Source organism: Mobula birostris, chromosome 2 (assembly GCF_030028105.1).
Source record: "Mobula birostris isolate sMobBir1 chromosome 2, sMobBir1.hap1, whole genome shotgun sequence".
NCBI classification, from domain to species: Eukaryota; Metazoa; Chordata; class Chondrichthyes; order Myliobatiformes; family Myliobatidae; genus Mobula; species Mobula birostris.
In genome coordinates this window covers 69,313,688-69,339,452 of record NC_092371.1, presented here as the reverse complement: position 1 = coordinate 69,339,452, position 25,765 = coordinate 69,313,688, and the positions used below count along the sequence as shown (strand labels likewise).

General features: G+C 41.1%; 1 protein-coding gene across 1 annotated transcript in view; it reads left to right on the top strand.

Moving 5' to 3' along the window:
* Nucleotides 1-25,765, top strand: part of sgk2a (serum/glucocorticoid regulated kinase 2a) — a 54,056-nt gene that overhangs the window by 13,965 nt on the left and 14,326 nt on the right. Inside the window, exons 2-6 of the mRNA XM_072277265.1 lie at nt 3,313-3,387; nt 15,643-15,692; nt 15,773-15,830; nt 17,576-17,659; nt 20,648-20,779. Coding sequence (XP_072133366.1) covers nt 15,646-15,692; nt 15,773-15,830; nt 17,576-17,659; nt 20,648-20,779 — 321 coding nt within the window. The 5' untranslated portion in view covers nt 3,313-3,387; nt 15,643-15,645. The remainder of the gene's footprint in view (nt 1-3,312; nt 3,388-15,642; nt 15,693-15,772; nt 15,831-17,575; nt 17,660-20,647; nt 20,780-25,765) is intronic.

The window sequence follows — 25,765 nt, the reverse complement described above, 5'->3', positions numbered from 1 at the left end:
GACACTACTGTTGTTGGCAAATTCAGATAGTGATGAGTAGGTGCACAGGAGTGAGACAGTGGTGTCGCAACAATGACATTAATCTCAACTTCAGTAAGACCGAGGGATTGATTGTGACCTTCAGGAAGGGGAAGTTGAGGGAGCACACATCAGTCCTCTTCAGGGGGTCAGCAGTGGGAAGAATGAGCAGCTTCAGGTTCCTGGATTTCAAAATCTCCGAGGGTCTATCCTGGGCCAAACATGTTGATGCAATCACACAGAAGGCACACCAGCAGCTATACTTCATTAAGACTTTGAGGAGGTTTTTATCTCACCAAAGGTTCTAGCAAATTTCTGTAGGTGTACCGTGGGCAGCATTCTGACTGGATGCACCACTGTCTGGCATGGAGGCTCCAATGCACAGGATCAGTAAAGGCTGCAGAGGGTTGTAGGCTGAAGCAGCTCCATCATGACCACTAGCCTCCTCATCATCAAGGACATCTTCAAAAATGCGGCATCCATCCATGAAGACCTTTACCATATGGGAGATTCCTCCTTCTCCTTCATACCATCAGGGAGGTGGAGCAGGAGCCTGAGGATGCACATTAACCCTTTAGTTTGAACAGCTTCTTCTCCTCTGCTGTTGGATTTTTGAACAGTGCTTGATCCTATGATACCTCATTAGTTTACACTGTTTTTGCACTTTTTATACATTCCTTATTGTAATTTTTTTATGTATTGCACTGTGCTGCTGCCATAAGACAACAAATTTCACAGTGTATGCCGGTGGTAATAAGCCTGATTCTGATTCTGATTCTGTTTTTGATTTTGTATAGCAATAGACAATAATACACGTGCAGATCATATGAGATTGTTTAATGTATTCACAAACAGGCAGAAACAAGCATGTTCTTGAGCTTCTGACCATTTTAGTTCAGAGGCAGCTTGGTTATGTTAAAACTTGTGTGGGTAACATCTCACTGATGGCTGGTTTGCGCAAAGCTGGTTCACTGTAAGCCTTGCCTTTGTGTCATTATCCAAAATCAGAATCAGGTTTATTATCGCTGACATACGTCGTGAAATTTGTTGTTTTGCAGTAGCAGTACAGTGCAACAGATAAGTTACTAAAGGGAGTATATGTGACAAAAATAGTGAGGTAGTGTTCATAGGTTCATGGGCTATTCAGGAATCTGATGGCAGAGGGGAAGAAGTTGTTCCTAAAACATTGAGTGTGTGTCTTCAGGCTCTGGTTCTCCCTCTCTGCAGGTAGTAATGAGAAAAGAACATGTCCTGGGCAGTGAGGGTCCTTAATAATGGATGTCACCTCCGTGAGGCATCGCCTTTTGAAGATACACTTTATATACTGGTTCCTCACAGCATTAAATGACTTTGCTGAACAACTGTCCTTATTGGGTCATAGAAAACTACAGAACAGAAACAGGCCCTTTGGCCCACGTAGTCCATGTCAAACCATTTAAACTGCTTAGGCCATTGACCTGGACCTGGACCATAGTCCTCCATACCCCTCCTATCCATATACTGTACCTATCCAAGCTTCTCTTAAACAGTGAAATCAAAATATTTCTTCTTTATGAAATAATACTCCTTCATTAATTGGGATTTATTCAAACAACTCAAAGAATGACTACATAAATTCAAACAAGATGCATTAACTATTTAGTTTCAGAATCCTTTCAGTTACACAATTCTTTGGCTTATATTTACAACTTACAAAACCTACTAACTGTGGTTATTTATCTCCCAGTCTCGATAAACCTAACCAGGGTTCAATCTTGGCAAGTTCTTCTCTAACTCAAAGTCTTCTTCCGTGGACAGTCTTCGGAGTCACTGCTGTGAAGTTATCTCAGAAGGCAGCCTTTACACATCACATCATATACCTTAGAGTCATTGCCTAGTTCCCTATCGATAATTATATGACTTATAATGTCCATTCCTTATCCATACAAGTATAACTTTTTTAACTCCTTTAAATTCCTGCTGCCATCCCACAGTTACCTCAACCATCAGTTCCTCAATTGTCAGAGTGTCTACGCTTTTGCAATTTATCGGGGTGTCCCTTTCACAAGATGTCAGTTCTCAGCATATCTATATTTGCTTCCTCTGTTCTCCAATTCTTATGCCAGGTTTTGACTCAAAAATTCAACAGTCCTTTTACCCTCTCCCTTCACAAATGCTCCTCAACCACCGAGTTCCTCCAGCAGATTTTTGCATTGCAAAACTGCGCAAACTTTCACGGTACTGTGACTTTAGAAATGGATTTTCTGATGCATTAAGGAACAGGCTTGTATTTGGCATGCATAGTCAAACACTCAACCATAAGCAGACATTTAGCAGTGATTAAATGTTCACTTGTTTGCAGTCTGCATGTTTAACTGTTCATATATACGTTAACTGCTGGAGCAGTTTCACGTGCGCTCTCTGCGCTCGATCATGAGGATTCGATGGCAGGACCGAATCACCAACCAGGAAGTCCTTGACAAAGCCAACAGCACAAGCATTGAGGCAAGGATCCTCCAGGCCCAGCTACGCTGGACTGGCCATGTAATCCGCATGGGTGAAACAAGAATCCCCAGGCAGCTGCTTTACGGTGAGCTTGAGCATGGCAGTCGCAATCAGGGACACCTCAAAAAAAGATTCAAAGACAATCTGAAATCGTACATCAAATGGGCAGACCTCCAGCCTCGACAACTTGAGGTGTCCACAGCTGACAGGGCTGCGTGGTGCGTCCTGACCAGAAAAGCTGCGTCTGACTTTGAGGATGACCGAAATCAGCGCCTTGCAGCAGCATGAGACCAACACCTCAAAGCTGTGTATGCACCAGTTCTAACAACCGCCATTCCATGTCCAACCAGCAACCGTGTGTGTGCTTCGACCTTCGACCTCTGAAGCCACATGCATATCCACAGATGACTGCACAATGTTTAGTCTTCCTCGGACCCCAAGAGACAACCACCACCACCATATAGGTTCAGTTAGCATTTTGTCCTATTCAGTAATTCATGCAAGCCATCATCTTTAATTTAAAAGTTTATTAAATGCAATTAAATAAGTTCATGTTGATGATACTATTTTTCAATAGCCTGATAATGAAATTATCACTAAGTATCTGGTAGTACAGAATTGCAAGATAGGAAAGTGAAGGTTTTTAATATATTCCATTAGGGTAGGCAAAAAGTTGACTGTTGAAGATTGCAATGCGAATTTTGCAAGAGTGGAAGAATGTTTTTTTTATATCTCAGGTTTGTGTTTATGTAAATAGTTTCCTGACCTTGTCAGACAGCCTGATCTCTCACATTCTTCGCCTGGCAGCAGCAAGACTAACAGCGGCTCATTATCATCTGTCGTTAAGCAGAAGGCTCCCACTTTCACAAGATTTACCCATTGAAGGTACAGTACATGCCTTTAAATTATATCCTTTGTGCTCAGTCACCTTCAGTCTAAAATACATCATTAAATTGCTGATTCTTGGCTGTAATTATAGTACGATAATGGCCTTGTGAACCACAGTGAGATGTCCTAGCATGTTATAAGTACAGATTGTTGTTGTCACCTGAGGACTGAAGCTTCTTGACGATTATGAAGCAGATATTTAACAATGATTACGCGTTCACTTGTTTGCAGTCTGCATCGTTAACTGTTCGTTTTTAGGTTAAGTTAGCACTTTGTACTTGTGACTGCCAACAGTTAATGTGATAGAATAATATGGCAAAAATATTCATTCAATTGTGTAAAACTGAGAGAAATGCCAGTATGAATTAGCTATTAGGTACAATGATGCATCACTGGGTCTCAGTGTCTTTGGTTTAATCTCCAATTCTGTTTGGAACGTGGCATATACATGGTAAAATAAATGGTCCAGGTCAGTGAGGCACACAAGGCATCATGGGGGGGAGGGGTTGAGAGAGCAGGAATATGGCATTGCAATAACGAGGCAGCAATGATCGTACTGGGCCAGCCAGTGTTGTAGTGGCATCCGTACCAGCCCTCAGGGTGAGTCGTCCCCGGTTCAAATCCAGCCGGCCCCTTGCACACTTTTCATCTGTGCTTGACTGAGCGTCGAGCTAGCAACCCAGAAAGAAACGGCAAGGTTGCTGCCCAATGCACCACAAGGCACGGAAAGGCACCAACTAATTAATGATAGTTTTGAATGGCAGAGGAGGGTCATGCTCCAGATTTTTTTTAATGTTCTACGCTGCTATATATATATATATACACACACACACACATATATATATATATTTACATACACACACACATTAGAATTATGTTTGTACAAATTATCCAAATGCTGCTGTTCTTTTCTTTAGAAAAATATCAATATTGACCTTCAGCTGAATAGCTATATGGAAACGAGAAGTTGCTTTTCCAGATAGCTTGCTGCTTTAGTGTCTGAATAAACCACCAGCTGATAATACTGATGGTATTAACGGGTAAATCCATATTTATAACCTCACCAATGCATGGGCACAAAGGCCGGTGGGGGGGATGCTCTTCCTACCCACCTCACCATTGCTGTGATATAAAATTAATCTTGGAGTTAGAAGATTGAAGTTATAAGACTGTTATCAGTACAGTGGGCCCTTACAGTAAAATTCACATTCTGTCTCCACTCTCCTCCATGACATCATTAACAAAAGAAACTACTTTGCCATTGAGCAGTTCCACAACAAATTCTGATCATCGTCAAACCTGGTGTGCGAAGTCCCCAGGAAATTCAGCAATACTAATGGACACTTATTAAACTTAACTATACTTAATTTAAAATCTTGAGAAATTGAAACAGTATTCATCTGACGTATGAGTATCTGTAGTGAATACAGCCCACTCCATCACAGGAAAAGCTCTCCCCACCATTGAGCACATCTACAAGGAGCACCGCCACAAGGAAGCAACATGTTTTATCAAGGACCCCCTCCATCCAGGCCACACACTCTTCTCCCTGATGACAAAGAGAAGTAGGTACAGGAACAGTTATTACGCTTCAACCATCAGTTTCCTGAACCAGCGTGGACAACTGTTCTACTCATTTTATACTTATGACTATGAGGCTAAGCACAGTGTCAATGCCATATTTAAGTTTGCTGAGAACACCACTGTCGTTGGCTGAGTCATATATCGGATGGAGGTTGAAAGTCTGGCTGAGTGGTGCCACAACAACAACCTCTCACTCAACATCAGCAAGAGCAAGTCATTGATGATTAACTTCAGGAGGAGGAAACTGGAGATCCATGAGCCAGTCCTCATCAGGGGATCAGAGGTGGAGAGGGTCAGCAACTTTAAATTCCTCAGTGTTATCATTTCAGAGGATCTCTCCTGAGTCTAGCACATAAGGCACTTCCAAAGAAAGATCGGCAGTGCCTCTACTTTATTAGAAGTTTGTGAAGATTCAGCATGTCATCAGAAATTTTGACCTACTTCTGTGTGTGGTAGAGAATATATTGACTGGTTGCATCACGGCCTGGTATGGAAACACCAATGTCCTTTTAACAGAAAAGCCCACAAAAGTTATGAATGCAGCCCAGTCCATCATGGGTAAAGCCCTCCCGGCCATTGAACACATCTATATGGAACACTGTTGCAGGAAAGCAGCATCCATCTCAAGGACCCCCACCATCCAGGTCATGCTCTCTTCTCACTGCTGCCTTCAGGAAGAAGGTACAGAAGCCTCAGGGACCACATAACCAGGTTCAGGAACATTTATTACTCCACAACCATTAGGCTCTTGAACCAAAAGGGTTAACCAGTCAACTTTACTTACCCCATCACTGAACTGTTCCCACAATCTATGAACTCACTTTCAAGGACTATACAACACTTTTTCTTGATATTTATTGCCTATTTATTTATTATTATTATTTTGTTTACTTTCCCTTATTTTGTATTTGCAGTTTGTCCATCCTTTTGAGGGCAACCTTTCATTGACTCTATTGTGTTTCCAAATGTACTGTGTATGCCCTCAAAAAACAAATCTCAGGGTTGCATATGGACTCACTTTCAAGGACTCTACAAGTCATTTTCATTATTTTATTTGCTATTTGATTATTATTATTATTATTAATATTTGTTTTTTTTTGTATCTGCACAGTTTGTCTTCTTTTGGACACCAATTGTTAGTCTTTGTATGTAGTATATCACTGATTCTGTTGTATTCCTTTGTTCAACTGTGAATGCCCACAAGAAAATAAAGCTCAGGGTAGTATATGGTGACATGTACGCTCTTTCATAATAAATTTAATTTGAACTTTGAACTTTGCACATTTCTGAGGTGAAAAGGTTCATCCCCTGATTTCAGACATTAAATAGATTTGAGACATACAGTAAAAAAAAATCACAATTTATTTTACAGGCTGTATACTAAGCTAGTTGCTTTCTGCTAAACCAAAGTCTTGGGAGTTAAACCTTCATTCTCACTTACATAATTGCGTTGAGCGAGCAAGGATAGTTTGCTGTTGACTCCAACTGTACTGTGATCATGAGGTGAAACCTCTAATTATAGTTTGACCAGTTTTCTTAAGTAGTGCATGTAAAAATGTAGATGTAGCAACTTATAATGGAATATGTAAATAATATAACATCTGTCATGAAAATTACACTAAATTTAGTGCTTGGTACTCTGATCCAATTGTGCCTGCTCCTGGAGGGACAGCCAGTCCTAATTCCACAAATGCAAGCCCCAAGGATAACATTATTGAATGTGCTATTCTTCCTTTCTTGTTTTATAATCTGGGTTATATTTCAAATGTATACTGGTCTTGGTGGGTCCACAGCATTATGCTTGGAATCCAAGGATCAAATTATGAGAAGAGATCAGAGAAACAGGGTTATATTCCCTCAAGTTTGAAAATTTAAAATTAATTTTGATGTTTTCAAGAAAATAAGAAAAAGATGGTGGGATTGGTTGAGTGCAACTACTTCCACTCTTTGTGGAATCAGACAGGTGGGAATGAACGGTCTAAAGTTAAAAGAAGACATTTCAGGATGTTAGGAATGCCTCTGGCACATCTTTGAATGTATTGCTCATTAATGCAAATGACGCACTTCACTGTATGTTTCAATGTATATGTGATAAATAAATCTGAATCTGAATATGAAGCTGAACATTTCAAAATGCATAGTGTGGTAGGAGTTTGGATTTTCCTTTGACAAATAGCAATAGATGGTAGTTTCACTTGTTACTCTTAAGCAGAGATTGTTTTTTTTTGCCTACCAATGGAATTAGGGGATGTGGGGGCAAAAAGAGTTTATAAGTTATAATCAACCTTTATTTCATTGGATGATGCTGGAGTCTTAAAGTCAAATAGCCTATTTGTATATCTTCCCCTAAGATTCACAAGAATGTTGCTGGGACTAAAGGACTTGAGTTGTAAGGAGTGACTAGATAGGCTGGGATTGTTTTCCTTGATGCAAAAGTAGACTGCAGTGGTAACCTTATAGATGTTCATAAAATCATAAGGATCATCACAGTTTTTGCCAGGGTACTAGTATCTAAAAGCAGCTAGCCTTGGTTTACAGTTGCTTAAAAATGCATTCAGCCCACAAACTATATTCATATCTTACTGTCCCATTCTCCAAATTTAAAATATGTTGAAGTAGGATTTTTGATCCAATCTGGAAAACATTGTGCATCATGTTAATTCAAAACAAAATTTCCAAAACCTGTCAACAATTTACTAAAAATTCAAAACCAGCATTGTGAAATTTGTTTTGGATCTCCTAATCATCAGAAAAGCTTAGCCAGAACATTCAGTGGTATGAGAACATCCACCCCGCTATGCTAAAAATACTCAAAATCTTATTTGTTTACTAGGTGGAAACTCCAGGTGTATGTAAGTACACATAGACACAGATCATCTGAAAAAACAAGATCATATTGGAACTGGACAACATTCACATGCTTGATTTGAACAGTAACTACATTTACACATATTTAACCAGAGGCTACATCACAATTGCAACCAATATAAACAGAAGGACAATGCCCTAAACTACCACATTAATCAAAATGAGTCTTTTATTGTGCCTTAACCACTTTTCTGCTCTTGATGACACATTGTTTTACTATTAATTAACATGAGAAATTATCCAATCAAGATTTAAAAGATCCTAAAGGGTATTGACGGGGTAGATGCTGTGAGGATATTTTCTCTCATGAGGGAATGGAGAAAAAGAGCCAAAGTCTCAGAATAAAGTTACCCGAAAATGACTGATATATATTCTGTCTCTCAGAGAGTTGTGAATTGTTGGAATTTTCTGTAGTATCAGACTGCGGATGCTGAACTACTGAATGTATTTCAAGACTTAGAGAAAGTTTTCTATTGTAAGTGTTACGTACCCCGTAACTGGGTTGCCAAACCAGCAGAAATGGACCACTAGTTGGAGTCTAGCTTACTAGGAACTAATAAAGTTTTATTAAAGAAATAAGTAACACAGTACTCAATTCGTAAGGATACAAATGCAACAGATTAGCAATGATAATACACACATGTACACAGAACTAGGGTAATAGGAATCAAACCAAGCTCTATCGCAGTCTAGGGATAAAATGATCAGTCTTAAGTGATGCAGAGTTCAGTTCAGCTTAGTACAGTTCACAGTAATCGCTGTTGTGCCGTTGGAGAGAGAGAGAGGGGGAAGTTGCAGTTTGATTCAGTCAGACCTTTGATGTCTTCGCAGTTGGTTTTCAGGCGGACCCTTTTATGTCTTCTATCCTGCTGTGGTCACCGACTGTGACCCCTCCGTTTCGGATACGACCGTTCTTCCGCGGTGAACCCGGCACCCAGGCAAGGGCGGACACACACACCAGGTTCCCACCGATCGTACCTTTACACCCTGTGTGTCTATGGTCGGTTCCCGCGAACCGGACCTCCAAACTCCCACCAACTTGTGGGGGCACACCACTCTTCCAGGGTCTCGTTATCTCGTGATCTCATGGTGTGTCATGCCTTAGCGAACCTGTTCTTTTTATCCCCCCGCTGGGGTATTGCCTGTCCATCAAACTTCAAACAGTTCAGGTTCAAAGCAACCGGTCTGTCAATATTCTGAATTGTGTTTCTTTTCCGTTAATCTCTCTCTCCTCTCTCGTTAATATTTTGAACATTTCTCCATTGTCTGCCTTATCTCTCTCATTAGCATCAGTCGTCTGATAACTTGGTTTGGCGTCACACTCCTATCCTTCAAAGGATTTTTACCGGGGTAAAAATTATGGGCATGAATACATTATTAGATACACACTAATATACAGGGTCATCAGCTATTCGGCTAATACAGAGAACTTTAAGTTTTCAACACCTTGACAGACAGTCAGCAATCACATTGTCTGTTCCTTTTATATGTTTTATTTTAATATCAAATTCCTGTAAGACTAGGCTCCAACTTAGCAATCTTTTGTTTTTATCCTTCATAGTGACCAAAAACACTAATGGGTTGTGATCAGTGTAAATTATCAGTGGTTTCCGTGCCAGACAAATATAAACCTCAAAATGTTGTAATGCTAGTATGATGGCCAGTAATTCCTTTTCCACAGTGGAATAATTTCTCTGATGGATATTAACTTTCTTAGAAAAATACGCCACTGGGTGGTCAACCCCCTCTTTGTCTGTCTGCAACAGCACCGCCCTGGCTGCTTCGTCGCTAGCATCTGTTGCTAGGGAGAAGGGTTTTGAAAAGTCAGGCGCATTTAGCACAGGATGGTGACACAGAATCGCCTTTAGACTCTCGAAGGCCTGTTGACAAAGGTCGTTCCACACAAACTTCGCATTCTTTGGCAAGAGTTTAGTAAGAGGGAGGGTAATATCTGCAAAGTTTTTGCAAAACTTCCAATAGTACCCTACCATCCCCAAGAACCTTCTCAAGGCTCTCTTGTCTGTCGGGGTGGGGACTTCAGAGGTAGCCTGCACCTTAGCCTGCATCGGAGCCAGCTGCCCCTGTCTTACCACAAATCCCAGATAAGTGATCTTTCCATGGCCAAATTCACTTTTTGCGAGGTTCACTGTCAGGTTGGCTTCCAACAGCCTCTTAAGCAGCTCCTCTACTGCCACAATGTGCTCCTCCCACATGTCACTCCAGACCACTAAATCGTCAATATACACTTTAGCCCTTTTATCACTGAATTAATCATCCTCTGGAAGGTCCCTGGGGCGTTTTTCATGCCAGAAGGTAAAACATTATACTTGTATAACCCGGATGGAGTGACAAATGCTGAGGTTTCTCTAGCCCGGTTGGTTAAAGGAACGCACCAGTACCCTTTCAGCAAATCTATCTTTGTGATGTACTTAGCGCTCCCCACTTTATTGATGTAATCGTCTACCCTTGGGATGGGGTACTCATCAGTTTTTGTGATGGCGTTCACTTTTCTGTAATCTGTACAGAATCGTATGCTCCCATTGACTTTCAGGACAACCACACAGGGGGACGCCCATTCCGATTTGGATGGCCTAATAATATCTGTGGCTAGCATGTGTTCAATTTCTTTCTCCACTAGCTTGCCCTTCTCCAAGTTCATCCTATAGGGGTGTTGTTTAATAGGCTGGTCTGAGGTGACAACAACATCATGCACCGTCCCTTTGCATCGCCTCGGGACATCCGGACATACGTCTGCGTGCTGCTTAATTAGCTTTATCAGTGGCTCGCTCTGTTCGGGGGTTAAGTGAGAGACCTTATCAGCAAAATTGGCCAAAACGATAGAGTTCTCCAATCTGGTCGGCACCATATTCATCTTTTCAAAATGGGTTTTCCTGGTATCATTTCACACCCCAGTCTCATTAATTTTCGTGATAACACCCACTAGATCTGCTTTCTGATCATGGTAAGCTTTTAGCATGTTAATGTGTACCAACTGTGTGGGTTTACGCCTGTCCAGCGTTTCGATAACATAATTCAAAGGGTCTATCTTTTTAATCACTTTGTACGGACCGTGGAATCTCGCCTGGAGGGGGTTGGTTACCACTGGGAAGAACTAAGACCAGATCGCCCACTTGAAACACTTGTTCATGGGCACGCCTATCATACCATTGTTTCATTTTAGTTTGGGAGTGTCGTAGATTTTCTTTGGCAAGGTCACAGATCCTTTTAAGCCTCTCATGAAATTTTAAAACATAATCAATCACATTAACTTGGACTGCCGGACTGGACCATTGCTCTTTCAGTAAGGTCAGGGGGCCTCTGGGCCGATGACCGAAGACGAGCTCGAATGGACTGAACCTCAATGACTCCTGAACCGTGTCCCTTACGGCAACTAGCAAAAGAGGCAAAGCATCATCCCAGCCCCTAGCATTCTTTTGACAGTAAATTTTAATCATGGTCTTTAATGTTGTGTGGAATCGTTCCAACGCCCCTTGGGACTCTGGGTGGTACGCGGAGGCCAAAATCTGCTTTGCTCCCATCTCATCCAACATCCGTCGGAATGTGTGAGATGTGAAGACACTCCCCTGATCTGACTGGATTTCCCTGGGCAGTCCCACCGTAGTGATAAATTTCACAAGCGCCTTTACCACTGCGGGAGCTTTGACGCTGGCCAGGGGCACAGCCTCCGGAAACCTGGTGGTGGCGCACATCAATGTCATCACATACTCTCACCCACTCGCAGTTCTGGGCAGGGGACCGACAAAATCCACAATTATTCGGGGAAAAGGTTCCCCGAAAGCGGGTATTGGTGGAAGGGGTGCTTTAGGCAGGAGCTGATTTGGCTTTCCTACCACCTGACATAAATGACATCGCCTACAATATTCAACAATATCCTTCCTCATGTTCCGCCAGTAAAACTCTTTCATAATTCTATCAACTGTCTTCCTCACCCCAAAATGTCCACCGAGGGGTATCTTGTGGGCCAGGTTAAAAATCTCGCCCCTATAAATTTTCGGCACTGCCACCTGGTGCACCACCCCCCATTCCTCATCTGGGGGCACGGTACTTGGTCTCCACTTCCTCACTAGTACTCCCTCCTTCACATAATAGCCCACTGGCTCCCTTTTTAATTCTGCTTCGGAGAGAGCTGTCTCCGTCAAAACCATCAGCTCCTGGTCTCGTTCCTGTACCTGTATAAATTCCTTCCTCGCTAATGATAAGTCTACCTCAACTCCCTTACTTCCTTCTGCTCTACTATGCTCCTTCTTCTCACTTTCTAACCCCTCCTGGTACAAGGCTGGTAAGAATGTCTCAGCTAAATCTACATTCGCTTCGACAGCCTTTCTGGACATGCGCCGAGTCACTGCGCAAACGGGATAAACCTGTGTGTCTATGGGCGGGTCTTCAATCCTGGCAGGTTTGCTTGGCAGTTTTACTGCTGGGTACACCTCTCCACCGGCGAGGTCATTACCGAATAAGACCTCCACGTCTTCCATCGGCATTTCGGGCCTCACCCCTATCGTGACCGGTCCGGAGACCAAGTCACTTTTTAGGTGTATCTGGTGCAAAGGTATTGCTTCAGTCCTTTTCCCAATGCCTTTTATCACACTGACCTCCCCAGTCTCGGTCTCTGAACTAAAGTCTAAAACACTCCTTAAGATCAGTGACTGACAAGGTCCAGTGTCTCTCCAGATCCGTATTGGAACTGGGTTTGACTCCTCCTTCACCGATACCAATCGGGCCAAAATAAACTTGTCGTGCCCTTCCTGAACTCTATCAGACCTCTTCTCCCCTAGCAGTTTGTCTGCCGGCTCAATACAGCCAGTTGGAGTCGTCATTTTTCCTTTCCCCGTCTCCTTCTTTGGGGCAAAGCACCTGGACACAAAGTGACCGGCTTTCCCACAATTATAGCTTACGACCCCAGGAGACTTCCTACCAAACTGCTTCCTGTCTTCCTTATCCTTCTCACTAGTCCCCGGCTTACTTTCTGGCTTTTCCGACAGACTCTCTCCGCCCTCTCGACTACCCTTGTGGTAGCTTTTACTCAGGGTAAACTTCGCTTTGTGTGTTAACGCGTACTCATCCGCGAACTTAGCAGTTGCGGCTAAGGTTTCTGCCTCTTTCTCATCTAGATAGGGCCTCATACCTTCAGGGACACAACTTTTAAACTGCTCAATCAGTATTAGCTGTAGCAGTCTGTCATAATCCCCATTGACCCCTTTCGAGGCACACCAACGCTCACAATACATCTGCATCTCACGGGCAAACTCTAAATACGTGCAGCCCCACTGCTTCCTCACATTCCGGAACCTCTGCTGATATGCCTCCGGGACCAACTCATAAATCGTGAGTATCGCCTCTTTCACCACATCATACCTCTGGGCATCTTCTGCGGACAATGCCGAGTAAGCTTGTTGAGCTTTTCCTTTAAGTACGCTCTGAAGCAAAACAGCCCACTTATCCCTCGGCCAGTCCTGACTTGCAGCAACTTTTTCAAAATGTAGAAAGTACTGATCAACATCGGCCTCCTCAAATGGGGGAACCAGCCTAACCTCCTGGGTCGCCCTGAACCCTCCACCTTGGTTCGGCATGGGGCCCTGCACTAGCGTCATCCTTAACTTCTCCAGCTCAAATTCCCTTTCCCTCTGTTTCTTTCTCCCTTCTCGTTCTAACTGCCTGTCCCTCTCTTCTCGTTCCAGCTGTTTTACCTGGAACTTATGCTCGAGTCTCAATTTTTCCATCTGCAGCTGTACTGCTTCTCCACCAGGTTTGCCCATAGATACCACCTCCAGCTCCCCTTGGGGAAACACACCTTTCGATACATAATGCTCAATGATAGCTCTGTGCACCTCCCCTCTCCTCATTGTCAACTTCCCCTTAAAAAGATTCAACCTTTTGGCAACAGTTGCCAATTCTGATTTCCTGGCATCCTCTAATACCTCCAAGGTTGGCGCCTTTAGAAATTCCTCAATCTCCATTTCTTCTGTTTGCCCTTTCTTTCTTTCGGGAATTTTAACCCAATCAATTTACCCAGTCCCAAACTTGGTGTTCAAAATCACAGATGAGGCCCCACTTATGTTACGTACCCCGTAACTGGGTTGCCAAACCAGCAGAAATGGACCACTAGTTGGAGTCTGGATTACAAGGAACTAATAAAGTTTTATTAAAGAAATAAGTAACACAGTACTCTAATCGTAAGGATATAAATGCAACAGATTAGCAATGTTAATACACACATGTACGCAGAACTAGGGTAATAGGAATCAAACCAAGCTCTATCGCAGTCTAGGGGTAAAATGATCAGTCTTAAGTGATGAAGAGTTCAGTTCAGCTTAGTACAGTTCACAGTAATCGCTGTTGTGCCATTGGAGGGGGGAGAGATTGCCGTTTGATTCGGTCAGACCTTTGATGTCTTCGCAGCTGGTTTTCGGGCGGACCCTTTTATGTCTTCTATCCTGCTGTGGTCACCGACTGTGACCCCTCCATTCCGGATAAGAGCGTTCTTCCACGGTGAACCCGGCACCCAGGCAAGGGCGGACACACACACCAGGTTCCCACCGATCGTACCTTTACACCCTGTGAGTCAATGGTCGGTTCCCACGAACCGGACCTCCAAACTCCCACCAACTTGTGGGGGCACACCGCTCTTCCAGGGTCTCGTTATCTCGTGATCTCATGGTGTGTTGTGCCTTAGTGAACCTGTTCTTTTTATCCCCCTGCTGGGGTATCGCCTGTCCATCAGACTTCAAACAGTTCAGGTTCAAAGCAACCGATCTGTCAATATTCTGAATTGTGTTTCTTTTCCGTTAATCTCACTCTCCTCTGTTATTAACATTTTGAACGTTTCTCCATTGTCTCCCTTATCTCTCTCATTAGCATCAATCGTCTGATAACTTGGTTTGGCATCACATAAGGTATTCAAGCGTTATTGGGATGAAGAAGTGCTGCAGATGCTAACAATCAAACTATTACCTTAATGGGAAGACCAGTTTCAAGTAGTGTGTATGGATTCTTCCTGCCCCATCTCTTACATTCTTACAAAATGCCCATTGATTGGTGACATCAGGGATACATACAGTCATTGGCCTCTTTATTAGATACACCTGTACACCTACTAGTTAATGTAAATATCTAATCAACCAATTATGTGGCAGCAATTCAATCCATAAAAGCATGCAGACATTGTCAAGAGGTTCAGTTGTTGTTCAGACCAAACATCAGGATGGAAAAGAAATTAGTTCTAAGTGGATGGGCTACAGCAGCCAAAGTCCACGATCATACACTCAGTGGTCACTTTATTAGGTAATGGAGATTCCTAACAAAATGGCCACTGAGTGTATGTCCTACAGGGCATAACCCCACAGTAATATTTGTTCATAGTTGTTAACTTTTTTATTCATTCAGAATCATTGTTAATTTCCTAGGACACATCCCTTATGAATAGCATCATAACTATAATGCAAGCCTTTCCTCCTCCAAAATTTCTCAGTCTCTTTTCAATCAAAGCAAAGTGGGAACTGGCTACTACATTTCATTATACTATAATGGTCAAAAGATAGTTTAAAGATGTAAACTTCAAAAAATAAATTTTTTTTTTCCTTTTCAGCCCTTGGCCTTAGAAAATAGAGTTTTAAGAAACTGAAAAGGATCACTTTCATGATAGAGGAACTCCAATAAGGAGAAAATAGTTTTCATTCTTGTTTTGCTATTTCAATACATCAGTCTTTCAGATTCATATTATCATCATTTAACAAGCAGATTTCGCTCCTTTAAACATGTTATCCAAATCTTCTCTTACAGAGCATGTCAAAACAAAGTGATATCAACCTGGGCCCCTCAGCTAATCCTTTGTAAGTTTATTTTGACTCCAGAATAACAACCTATTTTACTTGAAAATACTGTATTTCACTTAAAACGCATTTCTTTACAGCGCCAAGCCAACAGACTTTGACTTTCTAAAAGTTATTGGAAAAGGGAGTTTTGGGAAAGTAAGTGAATTGCTTTACTACTATTTTGCTTCCGTTTCTATTTAACCTTATTTATACTGTTAAAAAGTTTCTCCTTCAAAAGCAATTGTAAAGCAGTTCCACTATTTATTTACATTTTATCCCACTTTCAATAGAGTGACTTTTAAAAAGATGTGCACTATTTTTCATTATGTGAGATCAACATCGGACATAAAAGACAGTTTCCACAAATGAGCGTATCGCTTTATATATGTTTAAATCTGTTAGATCAGAAATAGCCAGAAATAATTTGAACACACTTGTACCCTGCTTAGTTCTAACCTGTAGACCACTATTATGACAATGCTTTTTGTCCTGGATACATACATTGATAATAAATGTACTTTGAATCTTTGAGTATAAACCTACGTGTAAATGGAATATGCACTCTCCAGCAGTTCACTGCTATGGTGAGAAATTTGCATGAACCCTTGCAGCAGTGACATTGGGGTCTCTTAATCATATGGACCTGTTTGGAGTGGAGCTTCATAACTCAACACTGACTTGTGCTATACTCTGGCCGTTGTTGAGGACTGGCAGCAGTTGTTCTGTGTGTCGTCAGGCCACTCAGATTCTGCAGTCTATCTTATCTGCTTCTGCTGGTTGTGATGAAAGCTTCAACCTCCTCCTTTTTTAGATTATGAAGACACGTAGTCCTCTTTTATTGTCATTTAGTAATGCATGCATTAAGAAATAATACAATATTTCCTCTGGTGTGATATCACAAAACACAGGACAGACCAAGACTGAAAAAAGTGACAAAACCACATAATTATAACATATAGTTACAACAGTGCAACAATACCATAACTTGATGAAGAAGTCCACGAGCACAGTAAAGTTCAAAGGTTCTCAAATGTACCATATCTCACGCAGACGGGAGCGGGAAGAAAAACTCTCCCTGCCATGCTGACCACAGTCCGACTCTGAGTCATCCGAAAACTTCGAGCTCTGATCAGCTCTCCAACACCGAGGACTGAGCGCCATCTCTGTCTGAACGATTCGACCTCAACCTCGGTCGCCAACAGCAGGCAAAGCCGGGGATTTTGAGGCCTACCCTCCGAAAGATTCCCAACCACGCAGTAACGACAACAGCGAACGAGCGTTTCAGAAATTTCTCCAGATGTTCCTTTGTGCTTTCACGTCCATTCTCCATCAAATCAGAATTCAGATACGATATCATTTTTCACCGGAGGGCTGCGCACGCGCAGGCGTGCTGCTCTCTCTCCTCCCGCTTTTTGGCCGCACTTCGGTGATTTCTCCGTGGTGACAAGTTTAATAACCAGTGAATCGAGAGCAAAGCAAAGAGGGGAGAGGTGGCAGCTTCCATGACATTCAGCAGGAGGTCGCAAAGCATCCAAGCAGTCTTGTTAAAATGTGGAGTGAGTATTGCCAGTCTGCTCACTCCAACTCTATCAAAATCAACATTGTCTCAGCGGCTCACTGCATGCCAGGCCACACACCTGTGTGATCCCTTTAACTATTTCATTGCTGTGGGGTTACCAGCAGGCCAGTGTCCTCTCAACTATCAGTAACGCACCTCTAGAAGGTGCCTTGCGATACCTTTAAGTGCTATTTCCACTAGTGCAGTCATTACAAAGAATGCATCCTGGGTGCAAAGTAAGGTTCCAGTGTATAATCTGACAAAGGCTATAACTTGTAAATTCTATAGTCAGCATTTAATGTACAGTTGGAACTTCAATCCTAAATTGTTAATGTTGATTTAGGTTCTTCTTGCGAAACGCAAATCCGATGGCAGATTTTATGCCATCAAAGTCTTGCAGAAGAAAATGATCCTTAAAAAAAATGAGGTATGTATGAAGCTATCTAAAATGTCTTTCTTCTGAAGTGTGTATTTCAATATATTAAATTTTACTCTGCATCCCTTCACTGGTGGACGATTGGGCCCTGAAGAAATTTTTTCAGTCCAAAAAATATCCAAATTCAGTAACAGTATTATTTCCTGCGCTATTTAATTAAATTAAACAGCAGAAGTACTACAAATGCTTGGGTGCTAAAACTTGAGCTGGTAGCAGGAATACGAACCTGTTTAGTTATCGGTAAATCACGATGAGAAATAATTCAATGATCATGTCCTTGGTCGGGGCCAGATCAGTACAGTGATAGGACAGAAACAAAATCTGAGGGATTTAAATAGGGAACAGCAGGAAAGAATGCTACATGTTTGAAAGGCGAAGTAAAAATCTAATTATCCACCATCTGATTGTTCCGAAGTTATGGTGGTTTGGCCACCATATGTTCATCCCACACTCTCTTTAACATCCAGTTCCCACATTCACTTTAAACTCACTAAGGCTTGGTTTCTACACTCTCTTTAAACTCACCAGGGTTCCTCACAGTCCTATTCAATCTACTTGGTTCACTACCGTTTAAAATTGAGCACACAAGTGAATTAAATACCATGGAAAATCTGTTAATCCAGTACCGCCAAGAACGGAGTATGTAAGATTAACAGAGTTTTATAGAGCAGATTATTGACTTCAGGAGGAGGAAGCCAGAGGTCCATGACCCAGCTCTCATTATAGGATCAGAGGTAGAGAAGGTCAGCAACTTTAAGTTTATTGGTGTTATCATTTTGGAGGACCTGTCCTGTCCCGGCACATAAAGTGCAATTACAAAGAAAGTACATCAATGCCTCTACTTCCTTTGGAGTTTGAGAAGATTTGGCAAGACAGCTAAAGCTTTGACAAACTTCTATAAATGTGTGGTGGAGAGTATATTGACTGGCTGCATTAAAGCCTGGTATGGAAACACCAATGCCCTTGCATGGAAAATTCTACAAAAAATAGTCTATCACGGCTAAGGCCATTGAGCACATCTATACGGAGCTTTGAACACAGGAAAGCAGCATCCATAATCAGGGACCTCCACCACCGAGGTCATGCTCTCCTCTCACTGCTGCCATCAGGAAGAAGGAACAGGAGCCTCAGGATTCACACCATCAGGTTCAGAAACAGTTATCACCCCACAACCAATGGGCTCTTGAACCAAAGGGGATAACTTCAATTGCCCCATCATTGAAATGTTTCCACAAGGATTCTTTATCTCATGTTCTCGATATTTATTGCTTATTTATTATTTTCATTTCTTTCTCTTCGTATTTGCACAGTTTGTTGTCTTCTGCAGTCTGGCTGAACACCCATTCTATTATAGTTATTATTCCATAGATTTATCGAGTATGCCCACAAGAAAATGACTCTCAGGGTTGTATATGGTGACGTGTATGTACTTTGATAATAAGTTTACTTTGAACTTCAAATTTCAGAATTTTGGTTCAGATAGTGAAATGGAAGAATAAGCAAAGATGACAATAATTTTCTCAGTGTTTTTAGGTACTAAATATAAAATTGTTCTCTTACATGAACACCACCATGATATACTCCCTTTTTTAAAATGGACCTGCCTGTGGCAGCTTGACACTGTATTGAAGATCATTGGTGAAGTTAGTAGGAAAGAAAGATATGCAATTACTTAGCATCTTCATGGCTCCAAGCTGATCCATTCCTTTATAATGAATGCTCTATTTTATAAATATTGTCACTGATATAATGAAAGAAACAGAACCAATTTGAGCACAGCATAATATTAAAATAATAATTTAATGATGACCATTTCTGTTCTGAGAGACCTGACAGAAGTTTATAAAATTATGAAAGGCATATGATAGACGGCCATAATCTTATTCCAGGTAGGGAGTGTCAAATACTAGAGGACATTGTGTTCAAGGTGAAATAGGGAACTTTAAAGGAGATGTGCAGGGCAAATTTTTTTTTTTACCCAGGGAGTTGTAGGGTAGAGGCAGTAAGAGATACAATGGTGGCACTCATGAGGCTTTTAGCTTGAGAGCTGAATATGCAGAGAATGGAAGAATATGGATCATATGCAAGCAGAAGTGATTTAGTTTAATTTGGCATCATGTTCATCACAGACATCGTGGGCTGGAGGGCCTGTTCATGGGCGGTACTGTTCTATGTTCTATATTGTTCAGGGCAGTAGTAAGAGATCCGTAGAATTGCAGAATGGTATAATAAAGAATGAACGCATTCAGCCCTACATTATCCCACCAGTTTTTAGTCGCTAATTGAAAAACTTCTTATTCCCACCTTCCCTCACCCCTTATTTTAGTATCTAGAGAATGGACTGCCAGTGGAAGTGACAGAGGCAGATACAGAACCTGTGTTTAAAAGCCATTTGAAAGGGTACTTGGATAGGAAAGGAATAGAGGGAAAATGGGATTATCTTAGCTGGGCATCATGGTGACATGGATAAATTTGGCTGAGGGACCCATTTCGGCACTATGTGCCTCTTGAGTATATGCTTATACTCAATACTTATTCCCCTTCCAAATAGCTCTATGTGATCTGTTTGTAATCATTGCTTTAAGGTCCCAGATGAAAGAAGGAAGAATTTCCTCAGTACTCCATGAAATGTAGGCCTAAATGTTGTGCTCTGTGCTGCACTCTAAACTTAGATTTTGTGTACAAATCTCTGAAATGGAACTGACCAACTTTATCCTGAGGCAAAAGAGCAATCACTGATCTAACAACACAATGGTACCACTGTGTAAATTCATTGCTAAAGTAAATGTATGACTGGTGATTGGTAATGTAGACAATTATAATCAGAAATACGCTAGTGAGAATCAACTTCGTATGAGTTCCCACCATTGCAAAATCTATAAAAATAAAGCATATTATTTTAAATGTATTGACTAACGAATGTATAAATTTATTCTGCTGTTGCTTGCTCAGAACCTAATGTTACCTATTTTAAATTAGCAAAAGAACATAATGGCAGAACGCAATGTGCTATTGAAAAATCTCAAGCATCCTTTTCTGGTTGGGCTCCATTATTCCTTTCAAACAACCGAAAAGCTCTATTTTGTTCTTGATTATTTAAATGGTGGAGAGGTGAGTGGATCGTGATCCTTTATAAATGTGCAATTGTATTTATATTGAACAGGTAAATGGGTTTCTTTGCTTTTCTCCTTGTTTCATTATGTTCCATTCTTCGTCCTGTTCTACATGACAAAACACTTCAATAGTTTCGCACATTATAATCACTATGCGTGTACTCGTGACCTCTTGAATGTTCCTGATATGCTTTGACTATCTAATTCCTGGAGCTATTAACAAAGCAAATAGGAAACTCCATGAAGTGGACAGGAAAATAAAACTGCAGATCTGGAAGTCTGAAATAAGTATAGAGCATAGTCTATATAGTCAACAGTTCAAGGAATGTTTGTGAAGCAAAAGCTCTTAATGTTGGTATTCATAGAAGAGAAATAATACTGGAGTCTTTAAGATGTGGGGAATTTTTCCAAAAGGTTTGATATGAAATTTACACTTCATCATCCTGCGAGAGACACACAAGCAAGACATTTCATTGCATCCTGGTATATATGACAATAAATCATTTTGAATCTGAACATCTCTCATCCATATCCAAACATTTATTACACATGCTTGGTAGAATATGTAGTGAGTGATGCCACAGAGTGCTGTGAGTGTTTGCCTTTCCCAGTAGTCACTGCAGGACAATACAACTGTAAAGTCAGTTTAAACAAGATTATAAGAGGGGAAGAGGAAAAGCGAAGAGGTGAAGTAAGTAGGCGGGGAATTCCAGAGCTAAACTAAAAGCACAGAGCCAGAATCAAATGAGGAGCATTCAGCAAAGGTTACAAGGTTGTAATGAAAATATTTTAAATGCAGTGGCAAGTGGTATCTGCAAACAAAAGAAACACTGTACAGGTGTCACACATCAAAGTTGCTGGTGAACTTTGCAACTTTGATGTGTGTTGCTTGAATTTCCAGCATCTGCAGAATTCCTTGTGTTTACTGTACAGGTGTTAAAGGTTATAAGAAATTAATTTATTACAGTTATGAATAAAATACCAAAAAGTAGTTACTGAAGTCATAAAAGAGACAAAAGAGTACCTAGCAACCAATCACTCAGCCATGCAACACAATATATTGCTGGAGGGAACCACAATTATCTGATAGTCCTCCCCCTTCATTTCTTTCTCTCTCTCTCTCTCTCTCTCTCTCTATCTATCTATCTCTCAATCTCTCTCTCTTTCTCACTATCTCTCTCATCTATCTATCTATATCTATATATATATTCTTAGCTCCAGCTCTTAGCACCAGTCACTACCTGGCCTAAGATTCCCATTTGCAACAAGAAGGTACCCTTTAATATTCCTTTAAAGATCCCTACAAAAAATAACCTAACTTTTATTCCAACACTTTTCCATCCCTTAGTGGTACCAACAGATATCTTCTTAATGACGGCCTTCTGCATAGGCACATAACTTAGAGAGACAACAGGTCTGTAAGAAGGAAAACATTCTTCATCAATATCTAACCTGAATGATATGAATTCATGCACATCTCCAGGCAATAGACTAGTAATTACACATTCTCTAAAAATTTTGCTCAAATTATTGCTGTGAACTGGTCCCCTTGTGCTTTCTCTAAACAGTACACACTATAGACTAACATGATTTTGTCTTACAAATTTCCATTTTGTGTTACACATTTTAGGTGTGCCTAGGAGGAATGAAATTAAACACTTTCCTTACGAAGGTATAGGAGGTTACAGAGATATAGGAAGAGCAAAGCAATGGGGTGAGGATTTTAAAAATGAAATTATGAAGAATTATGACCTAACTTGGAATGAGCATGAAAGTGATAGACAAAATATGCAAGATGGGGTTATGAGAACAGAGTTTCTGATGAGCTGGAGGTTATGAAGAAGTGTCAAAAGAACACTGGAGTAATTAAATTTAAAACTATCAAAACAATGTTGGAGGTTTTGAGGGCAGACATGCAGAGACAGGGTTGATACCATAAAACAGAATAAAAGTGAGAGTAGTAGTCACGTTGATGTGGATGTTCAGAGCGGAACATCGAAAATACGGCTTTAATTTAATGAGAATTTGATTTGCAATATATTTGTGTCCTTTAAATGGGATCGAGGAAAGAGAAATACATGGTGAGCAGGACAGAACAATGCTATGTTTTTCAAGTACAAGATACACCTGGGTAATTGAAGTTCAGAATATTCTTGGAAGAAGACCATGTTAAAAATAAATTCTCCTACTTATGATATAAGTTATATACCATACCTACTAATCAGAAAGTCCTTGAAAATTCAGAAGCCATTCGTATAAATTTATTCCAGCTGACTCCATAGTATCCAGGACATCTTCAAGGAACGATGCCTCAAAAAGGTGGCATCCATCATTAAGGACTCCCATCATCCAGGTCATGCCTTGTTCTCATTGCTACCATCTGTTAGAAGGTACAAACGCCTGAAGGCACACACTCAATGATTCAGGAACACCTTCTTCCCCTCTGCCATCTGATTTCTGAATGGACACTCACCACTTTTGTATTTCTATTTTTGTACTACTTATTTAATTTAACTATTTCATATATAAGACCATAATACCAAAAGATAGAGGAGCAGAATTCGTCCATTTGGCCCATCGAGTCTGCTCTGCCATTTCATCGTAGCTGATCTTATTTTCCTCTCAGCCCCAATCTCCCTCCTGCCTTCTCCGTACATCCCTTCATGCTCTGACCAATCAAGAATCTATCAACCTCTGCCTTAAATATACATAAAGACTTGGCCTCCAGAGCTGCCTGTGGCAAAGAATTCCACAGATTCACCACTCTCTGTCTAAAGAAATTCCTCCTCATCTCCATTCTGAAAGGATACCCCTCTATTCTGAGGCTGTGTCCTCTGGTCTTAAACTCTCCCGCCATAGAAAGCATCCTCTCCACATCCACCCTACCAAGGCCTTTCATCATTCAAAAGATTTCAGTGAGGTTACCCTTTATTTTTCTGAATTCAAGTGAATACAGGCCCAGAGCCAACAAACACTCTTCATATGGCAAGCCATTCAATCCTGGAATCATTTTCGTGAACTTCCTTTGAACCCTCTCCAATGTTGGCACATCCTTTCTAAGACAAGGGGCCCAAGACTGCTCCCAGTACTCCAAGTGAGCTTTCACCAATGCTTTATAAACTCTCAACATCACATCCTTGCTTTTCTATTCTAGTCCTCTTGAAATGAATGCTATCATTGCATTTGCCTTTCTCACCACAGATTCAGCCTACACATTCGCCCTTAGGAAATCCTGTATGTCTCTCAAGATCCTTTGTGCCTCAGTTTTTTGTACTTCTCTCCATTTAGAAAATAGTCAACCCTTTCATTTCTTCTACCAAAGTGCACGACCATACACTTCCCAACACTGTATTCCATCTGACATGTCTGCCAATTTTCTCCTAATGTCTAAGTCCTTCAGTAGCCTCTCTACTTCCTCAAAACTACGTACCTTTCCACCTTCTCATCTGGAAATTTTGCACAAAACCATCAATTCCATCATCCAAATCATTGATATATAACTTAAAAAGAATCAGTTCCAACACAGACCCCTGTGGAACACCACTAGTCAACGGCAGCCAGTCAGAAAAGGCTCCCCATTATTTCAACTCTTTGCTTCCTACCAATCACCACTGTTTCATCCTCGCTTGAATCTTTCCTGTAATACCATGGGCTCATAACTTGTTAAGCAGCCTCATGTGTGGCATCTTGTCAAATGCCTTCTGAAAATCCAAGAACACATCAACTGATTCTCCTTTGTCTATCCTGCTTGTAGTTTCTTCAGAGAATTCCAACAGATTTGTCAGAAAAGACTTCCCCTTGATGAAACAATGCTGACTATGGCCTATTTTACCATGTGCCTCCAAGTACTCTGAGACCTCATCCTTGATAATCGACTCCAACATCTTCCCAACCACGAACTACAGACTAACTGGCCTGTAGTTTCCTTTCTTCTGCCTCTCTCTCTTCTTGAAGAATTGAGTGACATTTGCTATTTTCCAGTCTTCTAGAACCATTCTGGAATCTAGTGATTCTTGAAAGATCATTAGTAATCTCCTCAGCTACCTCTTTTAGAAGCCATCTGGTCCAGGTGACTTATCTACCTTCAGACCTTTCAGTTTCCCAAGAATTTTCTCTCTAGTAACGGTAACTTCACACACTTCATGACCCCTGACACCTGGAACTTCCACCATAAAACTAGTGTCTTCCACTGTGAAGACTGATGCAAAATACTTATTCAGTTCATCCGCCATTTCCTTCTCCCCCATTACTATCCAACATCGTCTTCCCACGGTCCGATATCCACTTTACCCTCTCTTTTACACTTTATGTATCTTAGGAAATTTTTGATATCCTCTTTAATATTATTGGCTAGCTTACTTTTGTATTCCATCTTTACCTTATTAATGGCTTTTTAGTAGCCTTCTATTGATTTCTAAAAGCTTCTTAATCCTTTAACTTCCCACTAATTTTTGCTCTATTATATGCCCTCTCTTTGGCTTTTATGTTGGCTTTTACTTGTCTTGTTAGTCACAGTTCTGTCATCTTTCATTTGGAATACTTCTTCCTATTTGTGATGTATGTATCTTGTGCCTTCCAAATTGCTTCCAGAAATTCCAGCCATTGATGCTCTGCCCTTATCCCTGCCAGTGTTCTTTTCCAATCAATTCTGGCAAACTCCTCTGTAGTTCCTTTTACTCCACTGTAATACTGATACATCAGGCATTAGCTTCTCCTTCTCAAATTTCAGGGTGAATTCGATCATATTATGATCACTTGCCCCTAAGGGTTCTCTTACTTTAAGGTCTCTACTCATTGCACAACACCCAATCCAGAATAGCTGATCACCTAGTGGGCTCAACCACAAGCTGCTCTAAAAAGCAATCTCGTAGGCACTCTAGAAATAACCGCACCTGGAATCCAGCACCAACCTGATTTTTCCAATCTACCTGCATATTGAACCCCCCATGACTTTTTGGCATGCATTTTCTATCTCCCGTTATAA